Source organism: Onychomys torridus, chromosome 8, assembly GCF_903995425.1.
Source record: "Onychomys torridus chromosome 8, mOncTor1.1, whole genome shotgun sequence".
Taxonomy (NCBI): domain Eukaryota; kingdom Metazoa; phylum Chordata; class Mammalia; order Rodentia; family Cricetidae; genus Onychomys; species Onychomys torridus.
Window position 1 is genome coordinate 16,519,297 of NC_050450.1, and position 15,700 is coordinate 16,534,996.

Here is a 15,700-nt window from a genome sequence, read left to right on the forward strand (position 1 = left end):
TGCACCACGTGGCTCCGCCCTCACTGACGCCGACGCCACCATCTTGGGAGCGGGCCCCCACGAGCCGTTCCAGGCTCCCGGCTTGCTCGCTCCCAAAGCTGCTCTCACCGGCTGCGGAAGCACAAGACAGCTGCTAGCTGCTGAGCCGCCCTTGCTTGCGTGCGTGGACACCGGCGGCGGGCTGGGGTTTCTGCGCCCTTACGCGATCAAGCCGGTCAGAGGAGCCAGGAGGCCTACCAGACGCTGAACCGCACGGCCCCGCCGCTGGCCTGTTCTTCCCTCCAAGAGGTTAGTAGATGCCAGCGCTGGTGTTTGCAGGAAGCCCTGACTCAGTGGCACCGCCCCGCGCTCCCACTGACAACCTCAGAAGGGTGGTTCTGGGCTGTCACTGCAATGGGCCTTCAGGACAGGGGTGGGGATTCTATAGCCAGAAATAATCCCAAGATAATTCATTTCTTGTTACCAGGGAACTCGTGTTGACAGTTTATCCTTTGCTTTCGGATAACAACAATGATCTACATAACCAAAACAAAAGGACAGAATCTGTACAATCGAGGTCTAAAATAACCCTGAAAAGATGTAATTAACATCCAAGATAACACATCAAAATATTTTCGAGTCTCAAACTCTGTAAAACAGCACTATTTTTGAAACATCAAAGCCGTATTCTTTTAACATTTTCAAAAGTAAGGTATTCCTCAGGATTTTAGGATTTGGGGTTTGCATTTGTAGCTAAATGGTGGAAGGCTCCCTACCTGATGCATAGGGCTGGGTTCCATCCTCCACAGCACACACACTGTAGACCAAGAGTAGTGGAACGACGATATAAATCAACCACGAATAGTTAACTATCTTGCCTGTGTAGTATGATGCATGTGACTGGCAGAATTTATGTAAAGCAACCAGTATTTATATTTTCTTTTTATGACAGTGTAAGTTGTAGAGTTTTTAAGGAGGACTGGAAAGTCACTCAGACAAAATGAAGACTTAAAATGTACAACTTTGTAGACTGAAGTATCACAAACATAAAAAAGCAGCTGTGATAAGTATGTTTGGACCCACTTCAATTTTTTTGAGCCTTCAATACAATTATACTTCACGTATCATCACTGAAATTATTTCTAATTAAACTTGCTGCAGAAAAATATTTAAGATTGATCTTGATATATCTTGGGACACGCCTGTAATCCCAGCACAGGAAAGGCTGAGGCAGAGGGAATGTGATGTATGCACCTGTGTCACATTCTTGAAATAACACTGAGATAGCAGTGATAAAGCTGTGTTAAATGTACACTCAATATTCAGATTTGAAGTTTCAAAGTAAAAAGGTGAGGCTATGAAAAAGAAACTGCCTACTCTCCACTTCCTTCCTCTCTCTCCCATTTCCTACTTGCTAGAACATAGGGGTAAACTCATTCAGTGACAGAGGAGAGGCAAACCCCTAACCTGTATCCTCATTATATTATCTGGGCTGGGGTTCAGCATCAGCATCACCTTGGAGCTTGTTAAAAATGAGGATGCTCTCAGACTGACTGGGTCAGAATTTGTTTAACTCAGTGGCATCCAACAGCATTCACAGGTGAATGGAAGGACACTCAAGATGGAGAAACACACCCTGGGTGATGAAAGAGGAAAGGCATTCTCCAGCTTCCAGGGTTCTAAATAAACCGACAAAGCCTTGGCTGCGCAAATGCAAAGGTGTTTGATGAGATCCTGTCTCATGTATGTGCATGATCCTGTCTGAATGTGTACGGGCAATGTGTGTGCATGTGCACGTGTGCTTGTGGAGGCTCAGAGTTGATGTTAGAGGTCTTCCTTGATGGCTTTCCACTTGATTTACTGAAGCAGGGTCCTTCCGTGAAACTCGAGTTCACCAATCCCAGCTACACTAGCTGGCCAGCTTGCCTTCTCTACTTCCCGTGTGCTGGGATTATAGGAGACTGCAATACCTGCCCAGCTTTTATGTGAGCTCCAGGGACCTAAATTCCATTTCTCATGTTTGTATAGCAAGTGTTTTATTCACTAGGCCATCCCCCAGCCCTAAAAGCACTATTTTTGAACACAAATGAGGAAGTAATTGCTATCTTCCTGGAGCTCCCTATTACTGGATGTTGTGTTAAGCAAGCCTCATTTACCCTCTGGACACATTCAGCACTGTGGCACTACTACAATGACAGTAAATGCACCCGACGCCTAAAAAACAAGACAAGAGCTCTCTCCCATGGGGGTGTCCTTCACCTGAGCCTCCAAAGTCATCTACAAGGTTTAATCAATTAATGTCACTCTGCTCTCCTCAGACTCACCGATTAGCTCAGCTAACCCTAAGCAGGACAAGGGGAGGGGGCATCTTCTGGTCACTGGGATTAGTCCGAATCAGCACAGTACTAAGCATCTCTGCCTTCTAGGTCATTATCTTCCGGTGTGCTTTAACCCATCTCCTCCACTTCACTCAACAGGTGACTAGCTCTGTGGTGACCACCCCACCTTCAGTCTGTTGAACTGAGTCTGTCACAGCTTGAACAGAGCTGCCATCTCGCTCCTTCAGTTTCTCATCAGGAGCCGGTGCTGAGTTCTGTTTCTCTCCCCTTTGACTCCTGAGCGCTTAATCAGGCATATTAATTGTCTTCCTCTGGCTCACTCATGGCTCCTCTCATGTCTGGTTTCCAGTAAAACGGACTGCTAAAGGTACTGCAGTAGGGCAAGCTAGAGAAAGCAAGCTGCCAGGCACGGCCCTCAAAGAGAAAGCCTTAATTCTGCCTCAGCTCCCCAGCACTTCCCTAGCCTTGGAGACAGGGGTAGAATCAGGCTTCTTTGGCCCAGGATCAGCAGCAAGCTTTCAACTACATGCTTAGGCTCTTTCCTTCTTCTCTGAAGTCCCAAGAATCTCCAAAGTCAGAATCTCTCTAGAAGTTGAGGCATTTTAATATTCACCCTAGTTGTCCTCATGGTCTTTGTACTCTATCCAGCCTCTGGCCGAACAGAATCCAGTACTGCTCTCTTACTCCATCCCTAAATGATACTAAACTTCCTCTGGAAGGCACCAGGCATGGCCTTACTTCAGATCTGTCTGTGGAAGGGAGTCAGTAGATTGACTGGGGGAGAGCAGAGCAGAAATGAGTAATCATGTTATCCTAACACTGCTTAGGCATTGATGAGGAATACTGAAAGTCAGAAGACACATCTACATACTTTGATTACTGAGGCTGCTCCACATACAATGAGGACTCACTGATAAACCCACCATAAGATAAAAATATCATGAGCTAAAAATGCATTAAGGGCTGGGGAGAAGGCTCAGTTATAAAATGCTGGCTGTGCAAGGATGAAGACCTTTCAGATTCCTGGCACCCACATAAACTGGTGCAGTGTCGAGCCTATAGCCACAGCATTGGGGGTTCTGAGACAGACAGATTCCAGGGTCTTGCTGGCTAGCTAGTCTAGCCAAAATGACAAGCTCTAGGTTCAGTGAGAGTCCCTGTCTCAAAAAAATAAATAAAATAAAATAAAATAAAATAAAATAAAATGAAAAACAAAAAATGGTAGAGAGCAATAAAGTCACCGATATCTAACTCTAGTCTTGTATACTCACCTGTGCACTTGTTCAAGTGCACTCTCATGCGCGTGCACGCACGCACGCACACACAAGCACACGATACATTAAAAGCTGGATGTGGCGGTGTGTGCCTATAATTCCAGAACTTTGGGAACTGGAAGCAAGGAATCAGGAATTTAAGGTAATCCTTAGCTACATAAGTGAATTTGAGGTCAGTTTGGGTTACACAAGATCCTCTCTCAAAAAACAAAAATAATAAAAAATGAATGTACTACATCTAACCTGCCAAACATCATTGCTTTCCTACTTTAAATAAGCCTCTAGTTTGGCAAAAACCATCTCATGTAATTTGTTGGCCACCTATATCCACAGTCCTGACAACATAGTACACTGTAGGGTACTGGATGATTGCTCTGCTCAAAGGGTTGACTGGGGGTGGTGGCACCTCCTGCCCAACACCTCAGGAAAGTATTGTACCACATATTACTAGCTTAGAAAACAATCAAAAGGTGAAGTATGGTTTCCACTAAATGCGAATGATCCACTATTAGAAAGCTGAAAAACTATTATGTGGAGGCATGCTAAGTTGGGGACCATGAGTACTTTAGGAAAAATTCCTAGAATGTTAGTTAAAATTGTTTTTAATTAGCCACATTCTAATTTTGGAAACAAACCCAATTGCCTGCAAGGTAGGTTTACCAATGACTTCAGCCTGCTGCAGCAAGGCCCATGGCCCATGCCTTTCCTAGACAACTGAGGTGGAAAGGCCATATTAACTTTTGTGTACGGCCTTAGTATGTTTGATTATTTTTCTCTATTTCTTCTTGAGATAGGTTCTCATGCAATCCAGGCTGGCCTTGAACTTGTCATCTATCCAAAGCTGGCTTTGAATTCCTGATTCTTCTGCCTCTACCTCCCAAGTACTAGTATTATATAGATAGTGGCTAACATGCTCAGCTCTGGGTTGTTTGTTTGTTTGTTTGTTTGTTTGTTTTTTGTTGCTGTTGTTGTTGTTGAATTTAAAAGAACCATCATGGGGTTGGGGATTTAGCTCATTGGTAGAGCACTTGTCTAGCAAGCACAAGGCCCTGAGTTTGGTCCTCAGCTCCAAAAAAAAATAAAAAACTCCATTCTTTTTACAAACTTGTTCAAGATGTTTTGAGTCTGACTTCATACAAGGTTATTTTCTGACATTAAACCATTTTTTAAAAAAAGAAACAATGCATGTCTGTGGCAAACATTTTAGATAGAATTAAAGGATTCCCAGGGAAAATATTTCCTTGGTCTGACTCTACTAGAAGCCTCAGGTAATAGTGTTTACCTATCTTCTCAGGAATCTTCTTCTCATGGTAGACACTGTCTCTTCAGAATAAAATCCAAGTGTGTACTTAACTGGGATGACACACACCTGTAATCTCAGAACTTCTGAGACAGGGAAACCAGGAATTCGAGACCAGCCTCAGCTTAATAACAAGTTCAGACTAGCCTGGAGAACCATGAGACCATGTTTCAAAAACAAAGTGGGGCTTTGAAGCCCAGGAACCTGAATTTGATCCTTTGAACCCGCATGAAAACAAACACAACAGGTGTGGTATGCCTATAATACCAGCACTGGAGAAGCAGAGAAAGGTAGATCTCTGGGATTTGATGGCCAGTGAGCCTAGGTAACTTCACAAGGTCCAGGCCAGTAAAGGATCCTGTCTCCCAAAACGAAAACCAAAACAAAAAGGTGGGTGGCAGTTGAGGAGTGACATCAAGGTTGTCTGCCCCTCTCATGCATACTTATGCCAACACACAAGTGTGGACACACACACACTAAAACAAACAAAGTGCAAGGGTCGAGCTTTGAAGTTCAGCTCTTTTCCTCCTTAACAGAGGAATCAGACACTTTGGACTCAGAAAACACTCTGCTTTGAAGAAGATTCATGTGATAAGGATTTCAACAAGTGTTTATTGTAGGATTTTTAGAATTGAGTATGAGTGTATAGTTGCCCCATTAAATACTCTGCTAGTCCTTCAAATGTATTCTTTTATTTTCTCAACAACACTGAAAGGTGCTGTCCTCATTTTGCAATGAAACATCCACCCAGGGCCTTTACAGTATGCCAACTATTGAGGACAGAAGCTAAACAAATTGGTTTCAATAACACCAAGTGCTTCATCATTAAAAGCCACAAGTCCTTCATTTGAATCACCATTTTCCTGGCATACTAGAGGAAAACCATGAGTTTTCAAAAGCAGCCTTTTCAGGAAAACATCTGAACACATCTTTTCCAGGACCTTGTGAACAAACTAAAAATAAAAAATAAGGCTCTTCATGGTAAGCTCATTAGACAGTTTATTGGCCAACATCTACTTCTGCCTTGGACGTACTCAGGAGAGAATGGCTCCGCAAGACAGTCACTTGATAGAGTGGATTATCCAGGCTTGTATTTCTAAAGGGTTTATTACTACTCATGGATCAAAACCAGGACAGGTCTGGGAAAACAGCTCCATCAGTAAAGTATTTGCAAGCATGACAACATGAGTTCAATCAACTAACGGGAAAACACTAGTTACTTGTAATCCCAGTACTAGGGAGGTAAAAACAAGATGATCTCTGGGCATTCCTGATCAGCCAGTCTAGCCTAATTGACGAGCTCCAGCCAGTAAGAGACCATCGTAAATGAGATGGACAGTGGCCTTAAAGGTGACACTCAAAAATTATTCTCTGACCTCCATGGGCATACGCATCCATGCACACATGAACATGTTGACAAGCATACACACACACGCTGTACATGCATTAAAAAAAACCCAATCCTGGAAAAACAGGAGCCACATATTTTACTCCCAAAATCCAAAGCAAGTTTTCTGTTATGAAATAAGACAGGCAGGGCTGCAGAGATGGCTTGGCAGTTTAGAAAACGTGCTGCTCTTTTGGAGGACCCAGGCTCAGTTCCCAGCACCCTCCCAGTAGTTAACAACCACCTGTAACTCCAGTTCCGGGGGATCTGACCCCATCTTCCGACCTCTTTGAGCATCAAGCATGCATGTGGTGCACAGACACAAGTGCAGGCAAAACATTCACACATATAAGATGGATCGCCATGCCACTTGTTACAGTCCGGGCCAAAGGTGAAATACGTTGACCAGGTGACCACAGAGTCTCTCTAGTGTCAAAATGTTAGGGCAGTACCATGGAGGGTCTGGTTCTCCACTAACATTGAGACTGGGCCTGACAACTGGACAAGAGATGATGCAAATACTAAATACTTATTTATTTCTTTATAGTCGGAGTAACTGGAATACTGAGATAACTGTTTTATTTAACAAAGGACATACTCATTAACCTCCAACCAAGTCTTTAAAATCCTCTTTCAGGAGTAATAATTTTAAAAATAACATATGGAGTACTTTTATAATAAAAAATATTTGTATTTCTATGTGTGTGAGATAGATTGGCTCTTGTTATAGATCTCCAGTTAGCCTCAAACTCATCTTGCTGTCTCAAACTTCTGAGTGCAGGGGTTTATAGGTATGTACCACCACACTAGTCTCTTTTTTTGGTGGGTTTCAGTATGCAGCACTGGCTGGCCTGGAACTCAATATGAAAAACCTGGTTGGCCTTGAATTCAGAGATCTGTCTTTCTGCCTCCTGAGCACTGGGACTAAAGGCCTATGTCACCATTTCAGACCACACCAGTCTTAAGTTATTTTTAATTAAATAAGATGTGATCTTTAGATCTTCAGAAAGAAGACACTTGGCTAGAGAAAAAACTCCCATTCATATAGATTTTACTATTACCATTGATATTACCATTCAAAGTGAAAGTGGAAAATCTTGCAAATAATGGACTTTTTTAGATTTTGTGTATGTGTCTGTGAGTGTATATGCACATATATGTACATGGGAGGAGGTTTAAATGTTTTGTTTTGTTTCAGAAATTATAAGCTTGGGTTAACATTTTATGTCACAGTTATTTAACATTAATAAACAATACAATCATATATCAATAGAGAAAAATTCAACATCCATTTATAATAAGAACTCAGCAGAGTGGGAGTCTTTTGCTACTACAATGTATCGGGCATCTCAAGAGCAATCTAGTGTTATGGAAGTGGATTTGGATTAATTTTTAATTGTATATATTATGTAGCCAGGAAAAAGTTTATGAAGGAAATATAATTCATAATGGGGAAAGGAGATTATTCATATATTTAATACAAATGAGGCAAAATGGTAGTAGAAAATAGCAAGACAAGCAATAGATAGTAAATAATGCTATAAATGTCAGGTAATGGTGAAAAGTATCAAGAAGTAATGTTTATTTTGTTTCAGAGACAGGTCTCCTGCAACCCAGGCTGTCATCAAACTATGGAACTGAGGATGACCTTGAACTGCTGCCTCCACCTCAGTTTGTAATGCTTCGGTTAGAAGAGGGCATGCAGGTCACTACACCCAGTGTATGTGGTGCTCGGGACCACACCTTGTCAGGCAAGTACTCTACTTACTTCCCATCTTTGTTCACCTTAGACTTTTTCTCTCATCTCTTACGTTATGCAAGTTCCAAGTTTTCGTGTTTCATGCTTCTTGGTCTATTTGTTTGGCTTGGTACTTAACAAGGGCTGAGGAAAAAAATCTTTGTGTGTATATGTGGTTTTTCAAGACAGGGTGTCTCTCTGTATCCCTGGCTGTCCCGTAACTTGCTCGGTAGACCAGGCTGGCCTTGAACTCACAGGGATCCACCTGCCTCTGCCTCCTGAGAGCTGGGATTAAAGGGTGTGCTACCACTGCCTAGCAGGGCTGAGGACAATTTTAACTCACCCATTTTAGGGCTGACCTTTTCTCAGTTTAGATACTAAGTTATTACTTAGTTTCTGGACATTGGAATTTGCTTATATCTTTGTAATAATCAAAATAGGGTTCAATGTAAAGAGCCATAGCTCTGTATTAGGAGATGCTTAGCCCAAATGAGACACCCATGAAAAAATGGCAAGCACAAAACAAGAAGAAAAAGATGATCTCGTGAGTTGTGTCAAGACATACCTTTGCTTTACGGACTGCGGACTGCTCTTCTTCAGTGTATGTGTGAAATGGTCTGCAGGGAGGTTTGTTCTTATTCTTTTGTCTGTCATTGAAGCATTTTCCTCTTTTATTCTGAGCCCTTAGACAGCCTCCTTAGTGATCCATTTGCAGACACCTAGCTATCAGTAGCTGTCCCTTGTAATAAATGTTAGTGATTTGTAAGGTTTTCTACTTCCGATTTTTCTTTCCCCAAAGCACGTTAGATCCTTCTCCTGTGCCAGAGCACTGTACTGAAGCATGGTAGGCCAAACTCTAATGAATCCTCATTCTTGATAAACTTGGGATGGATACACAACACAAGAAGAGTTAGCATGAATTATCTGTATTCCATTGCCATTTTCAGTATGCTAAATGAAATTATGTTGGCCACCATGTCTTTAATCCCAGCACTCGGGAGGCAGTAGCAGGTGAGTCCGAAGCCAGCGTGGGCTATTACACAGAGAAACCCTATCTCAAAAAAAAAAAAAGAAATTATGTTGGTGCTGGGCATGGTGGCGCACTCCTTTAATCCCAGCAAAATGGGAGGCAGAGACAGATCTCTCTATGTTGGAGGCTAGCCTGGTCTACATAGCAAGCTTCAGTGCAGCCAAGGCCATAGAGTTAAGACCCTATCTCGAAAGAGAAAAAGTGAGAAAAACTGATATTTATTCAGAATTTTCAAGGTACTAATCTTGTTACCTCCCTCCCCAAAACTCCTTCATAAACTGGAGATTCTTTTAACATTTTATATTTCAAATTATCCTCTAAATGATCAAAGAGAAACATTATGGGCTCTTTGCAGTGGAGGAAAGCAAAGTTAAAAACTGTCCAGTCTGGGTAGTGAAGCAAGAGGATCCTAAGTGCAGGGCCTGTACACAGTGAGCTCAAGGTTAGCCTGGGTCAACCTCTCTTTTAAATAAAGTTTAAAAAGAAAGGATGAGGGCCTGGGTACAGCTCAGTGGTAGTGTTTGTCTACTATGTGTGAAGCCATAGGTTCATGCTCAATACCACAAAGGAAAAATTTAGGCGTAATTATCCAGTTAGTGGCAGTTCTGGAAAGATTTCTGATTTTGAATCTACAATTCGCTACTCAGTGTTGGTTACAGGCATTTGCCACTGTAGCGGGCCCAGTGGGAAGTACAAAACGACCGAGGGCCTGGGAAGGACATCGGCTCGGTTTCAGCCGGGGGTCCCAATCATGCCACTGGACCACTCCTGTGGCGGACAGTGCGGGACAATGCCTCGTGCCCTAGAATACTCGAGTCGGACTCGAGCAACCACGCTGACCTGGCCTGAACCTGAGGCTGCACAAGACACGTTCTCACACACGGTGCTCCCACAATCCTGAAACCCAGGGCCGGGGCCCGGCTAGGCCTGGGACTCCAGGCCTGCCCTCCACCTCACGCCGGCTGCAAAAAACCTCAGGCCCACCGCGTCTGCGTGTTCCCGCGTTCCGCGACCGACGCCAGGGTGATCCCGCCTCTGTCAGGGAACCATCCGGTGCTCGGGCCATCCTACTGCTCCGACACAGCCCACCGGCAGGCCGGCACTCACCCCGGAGACCCAGCCAGCGGAACCGGAAACGGCTGCTCGCAGGAGCTCAGCGGCCGGGTGCGAGTCTGGTCCTCAGGAAGCTGCTCATTGGCCCATGGAAGAAGGCCCGCCGCCCTGGGAGCACGCCGACCAATCAGAGCGAGGGGTGGCTGAGCCGGGGGCGCGTCGCTTCCGGCGGTTTCCTCTCTGCTTCTGCGCGGGGAGCACGAGAGCGTGGGAGTTTTGCGCTGGCCTCCGCCTCCTTTGTGGCGTCTCGGCTGGGCGTGGCTTCGTGCGGCTGGCCGGGTAGGGCGAGCCTGTCAGTGCCCGGCTGCTGAGTGGGTCCCTTGCAAGGCTGTTTTGGAGGAAGATGCCGTCGCCTCAGATTCTCGAAGGAGCTTGAGGGTGTCGAGGAACCCGAGGGGGCGTGGGAAGGCAGGCGGCCGAACCGGAGAGCCTAGGGACTAGTCTCCACTCCCAGTGTCCCAGCGTGGGGACTTGGGGGAGGACCCCTTCGCTTCCCCAGATGGCGTCCTCGCTCCACACGTCAGATGACCAGGTGAATGCTGTCGCCGTTTGCCCACAGGTGCCCTGACCCCCTCGCGACGGGGTTAGACTCGTGTGTGCCTCCCAGGTAGCCAGCCCTTTCACCAGGCGGTCTTGGTTCTAGGCTCACCAACTTCCTCATTCAGATCTCCGACGGGGAGGAGAGCCCTGGTCAGGGGTCACGGTTTCTCCAGGTGTCCTGCTGGAATGCTTCTCCAGGTGGCAGGTTTCTAGGCTCCACGCCTGCTGGATAATGACACTAAAGCCCGGGTGGTGTTCAGGCACACCAAAAGCTCTAAGGGGTGATAGGATCGAGAGGGAGATCTTGACGGGATGGGGGAGCCGAGCAGTCACGGAGCAAAGGATGTGGGAGACTCCTGGAAACTATCTTTTCTTTTTTCCTCTTTCTCCTCCTCCCTGACCCAAAGATTTCTCTCCCCAAGAATTGTTCACTCAGATTTTCAGGAAAGGCTACATTCTCATCGTGTACACTCTCGATTCTCACACTACTGTTTCAAAATGTATGTTTATGCTCCCCCCCCCTTGTAGAATCCCTCGCTGAAGAATGTTATACACCAAGCCTTTTCTTTTTTCTTTTCCTTCCTTCCTTCCTCCCTCTCTCCCTCCCTCTCCCTCTTTCTCTTTCCCTCTCTCTCTCCCTCTCTCTCTCTCTCTTTCTTTCTCTTTCTTTTTCGAGACAGGGTTTCTCCGTGTAGTTTTGGTGCCTGTCCTAGATCTCGCGCTATAGACCAGGCTGGCCTCGAACTCACAGAGACCCACCTGCCTCTGCCTCCCGAGTGCTGGGATTAAAGGCGTGTGCCACCGCTGCCCGGCTTGCCTTTTATTTTTGATATGTGGAAGGGTTTGGCTCTTTTCAGTCTTCCTACATTAGCACTCAAACTGACCTGCTAGCTTCTTTACTAACAGGGCTGTCCTGTTCCAGGGACCACAGCTGTTCGAAGATCTGGATGTGTATTTTTCTCAAGAGGAATGTGTGAGTCTGCCTCCTGTTCAGAAGACCAACAGCAGAGAAGCCCCACTGGAGTGTTTTGAGGATTTGGATCTGATAGGTAAGACAGTTCTGCATTATGGAACTTTTCATCAGTTCTAGTAGGATGAGAATTTTATGACTTGTCCACATTGGTGGTGAAGTGGGACCTGTGTGTGTGTGTGTGTGTGTGTGTGTGTGTGTGTGTGTGTGTGTGAGAGAGAGAGAGAGAGAGAGAGAGATTCATATGTGTGTGTGTGTGTGTGTGTGTATGTATATATGGATTTATATGGCTATAGCAAGACTTTGGACGACAGAACAAGTTTCAAAGTCTGCAGTGATTTTTTTTTTCTTGTGAGCATGTGAGTGCTAGTGCACTTGCAGATGTGTGTGAGAGTGTGAAGGCTAGAGGTTGAAGTCAGGTGTTCTCAATCACTCTCCACTCTATTTACTGAAGTCTAGCTAGCCAGCTTGCCTTGGGATCCCCTATCTCCACATCCTGAGTGCTGGGATAACAGGTGGGCTACAATGTCTACTTGGCTTTTATTGGGTGCTGGGGATTCAAACTCTTGTCTTTAGTTTACACAGCAAACATTTTATGTGCTAAGCCATCTCTGGAGCTTTGAAATAAGTTCTTAAAAGAAACCCAGTCTACAATGGTGACCATGGTTTCACATACTATGGACCAATACCTTGTAATCTCCTGAAATAATTGTTGGAATCAAATTAGTTTTACTTGAAAAACTTCATTAGTATAGATTATAGTCATTTGCTAAAGATTGGGAACTGATTTTCTCTTAAGGAGGTATTCTGACTTTCCCACTCAAGGGTAACCATATACAGTATCCCTGTGCCTGAATAGACATTACATCTTGTCTAGGGTTGGGTACCTAAACTATTTTTCATAATTCATGGGCTTATATTTTCCCCTTCTGTTACGTTCATGTTCTTCTCCACCTTCTCTTGAACATGTTTATTTATATATTTATGTTTATATATATAAATGTATTATAGTATAAATAAATATATTTATAAATATATAGTATATTTGTAATAGCTCTTTTGCTACTTTCTTTGCTGATTTTATTATTTATTTGGTTTCTTGAAACAGGGTCTCTATGTAGCCCTGGATGTCCTATAACTCCTTATGTAGTCCAGGCTGGCTGTGAACACACAGAGAACCACCATCTCTGCCTCTAAGTATTAGGATTAAAGGCATGTGGACATGCTAATTATAATCATCTGTGCCATTTCTGGATCTATTTCTATTGATTGATTTTTCTCCTTGTTATGAGTTGTGTGTTTCTGTTTCTTCTTACATGCCTGGCAAAGTTTGACTGGATTTTTAGACATTGGTTATTTTATATATTTGTCTTGTATCTTTTAAATACTTGTTTTATTTTTGTGTATATGAATATTTTGCCTTCTTGTATGTTTGTGCACCATGTGTATGCCTGGTGCCTGGGGAGATCCGAAGAGGGTGTTGGGTCCCATGGAACTGAAATTATAGACTGCTGTGAGCTGCCATGTGGCTGGGAATTGAACCTAGATCCTCTGGAAGAGCAGCCAGTACTCTTAACAACTGAGCCATCTCTCCAGCCCCTACAGATGTGATTTAAAAAAGAAAGAAAAAAAAAAAGTCTTCAACTTGCAATTCGTTGAATCTGCAACTATAACCTATGGGTATTTTGTGACGGCTATATTAGGGAGACTGTTTAAAAGGAATTCTTTGTCTAGGTTTAGGTTTTGTTAGCCCTCCTTGAGATAAGACAGTCACTGTCAGCACAGCAGCTTTATCATGATCATTCTTACTTGAAGGATAAAATCTTAGAGACCCTCTAGGATATAGAACTCACCCCACCCCACCCCCCCCCAGAGCTGAGGACCGAACCCAGGGCCTTGCTCTACCACTGAGCTAAATCCCCAACCCCAGAACTTTTTAATAATTTGGATGCTTATTAAAATAGTTTTCTTTCTTTTCTGCCATGTCTAATCTCCATTCCAGTTTTGACTACTCAACTCCCATTTGAGATAAGGAAAAATTCCTAAAACCTAAATAGACTAAACAGAAAAAGTACGTTTCTAGGCACTGCCTACCAAGATTGCCCTCAGTACCCATCTCACCGAACCCTGTCTTAGAGTCATCCTCTGCTCCTTCTCTTTGCAGATTGACCTAGAACCTTGCAGTCTGTCCACATGGATAGACTTTTGATTTGGGGAAGCCAGGAGAGCCTACTGGCTCCTGATTTTTGTGTATTTATTAGTGTCTGATTAATACGCTAACCCAGTTTCAGTTTCTGGTCTGCTGTGTAACTACTTTAACTTGTTCTTTCTCTACTATCACTTAAAGGGTGGTGTCTGTGTTTTCCTTTTATCACCAGGAGGGGAAGACAAGACTGAAACCAGTCAGCAGTTAAGCCTAGAGTCTATGGAACTTGAAGAGCCGTCCCTAGAAACATACTCCACTGCAGCACCCCTTGTGCATTCCTCTGAAAAATCTGAGGATGATGTTGGAACACATGAAAGGAAAATGTCAGGTGGAACTTTGACTTGCAAGACCAAAGTTATAAGCCTCTTGGTCACCATTGAAAACCAAACCCCATTAGTAGAATTGTCTCAATGTTTAGGAGTCAGAACACTTTCTGATATTATTGAAGTTCCCTGGGAAGAAGCCAAAAATGTGTACAAGTGTCCCAACTGTGACCAAAGCTTCAGTGATAATACATACCTTGTTCTGCATCAGAAAATTCATTCACGAGAGAAAAGGTATAAATGTAGTACCTGTGAGAAGACCTTCAGTCACAGAACTAACCTGAGGACACATAAGAGAATCCACACTGGGGAGAAACCTTACAAGTGTACCAAGTGTGCTGCCAGCTTCCGGCAGCAGTCACACCTGTCCCGACACATGAATAGCCATATAAAGGAGAAACCATATACTTGTAATGTATGTGAGAAAGGCTTTATGTGGCTCCCAGGATTGGCAGAACATCAGAAGAGTCATGCTGATAAAAAGTCTTATGAACGTGCTGACTGTGATCAACATTATTGTCAGGAAACAAATCTGGCTTTGCCTGAAAAAACAGGCTCATCTGACACCCCATACCAACACACGCAGGGTGTGAAGAGCTTGGAGCAGCCCTCAAATCCTGTTCTCCCTGAGAAGGACCATAAGGAGGACTCTAAGAACTGTAGTATTGACGATGAAGACTTTTTTTCGTTCTCCAGATTCAAACCCTTACAGTGTCTTGATTGTGACATGACCTTTCCTTGTTTCTCAGAGCTTGTTTCTCATCAAACCATTCATGACATGGAAAAACCTCATAAGTGTAAAACATGTGCAAAAACTTTTGCTCTAGATTCAGAACTTGCATCCCATGAGAAGAACCACATAAAGGAAGAACCTTTTAAATGTACGGTGTGTGGGAAGAGCTTTAGAGTGAATGTGCATCTCATCACTCATAAACGAACCCATAGGAGAAACACCAAGTAAATACAAGCTTTTGCTACTGTGTGGGCTTTTCAGTATCTTTATGATGGTAAATACTTTATGTGTGGGGCACTACGCTAAGCAAGCACTTTATACACATTCCATGTAATGTAGGCAGTATTATTTATTACATCTGATTTAGAACTGAGGAGACATAGTTACACAGATAGCATGTGAAGCCAGGATTTAAACTCAGTTACTGATCAAATTCCATTTATATGAGCCAGAGAAACATAGAACTAATAAAATTCTGTTTTTGACTGCTGGGTGTAGTGGCTCATGCCTTTAATCCCAGCAGAAACAGAAGGATCTCTGTTAGGTAAAGGGCAGCCAAAGCTACATAGTGGGACTCTGTTTCAAAAAACAAAAACAAAAATAATTCAGTTTTTGTTAAAATGAAGTTACTGCTATAATTTTTTTTATTAAAATTTGTTTTCTAAGAATTTTAGGAAGAGAAATTTTTATTTATTTTTTGCCAGTTCTGGATCTGTAGTATCTAGGAAAGTGAATGTTTTTATATTTGTTTTTATACTTTTCTTGTTA

The 15,700-nt window shown here is 43.6% G+C and overlaps 1 protein-coding gene across 3 annotated transcripts; it reads left to right on the forward strand.

The window, feature by feature from the left end:
- Nucleotides 1-39: 39 nt before the first annotated feature.
- Nucleotides 40-15,444, forward strand: Znf597 (zinc finger protein 597). 3 transcript variants are annotated; one of them, XM_036194860.1, is made up of 4 exons: nt 40-288; nt 7,875-8,030; nt 11,607-11,749; nt 14,049-15,444. In XM_036194860.1, the coding sequence occupies exons 2-4, from the start codon at nt 8,002-8,004 to the stop codon at nt 15,158-15,160; spliced, it is 1,284 nt and encodes a 427-aa protein (XP_036050753.1). In that variant the 5' UTR covers nt 40-288; nt 7,875-8,001; the 3' UTR covers nt 15,161-15,444. The 3 variants fall into 3 exon arrangements, with proteins under 3 accessions (XP_036050753.1, XP_036050755.1, XP_036050754.1); XM_036194862.1 differs by lacking the exons at nt 40-288; nt 7,875-8,030 and adding an exon at nt 9,205-10,692; XM_036194861.1 differs by lacking the exons at nt 40-288; nt 7,875-8,030 and adding an exon at nt 9,205-10,692 and having other exon boundaries at nt 11,623-11,749.
- Nucleotides 15,445-15,700: the final 256 nt, after the last annotated feature.

Bases quoted from the DNA above. Each gene is read 5' to 3' on its own strand.
- Znf597 (XM_036194860.1), top strand. From the start codon at position 8,002: ATGTGGTGCTCGGGACCACACCTTGTCAG. The intron at 8,031-11,606 runs GCAAGTACTCTA...CTTTACTAACAG, and splicing joins TCGGGACCACACCTTGTCAG to GGCTGTCCTGTTCCAGGGAC. The intron at 11,750-14,048 runs GTAAGACAGTTC...TTTTATCACCAG, and splicing joins TGAGGATTTGGATCTGATAG to GAGGGGAAGACAAGACTGAA.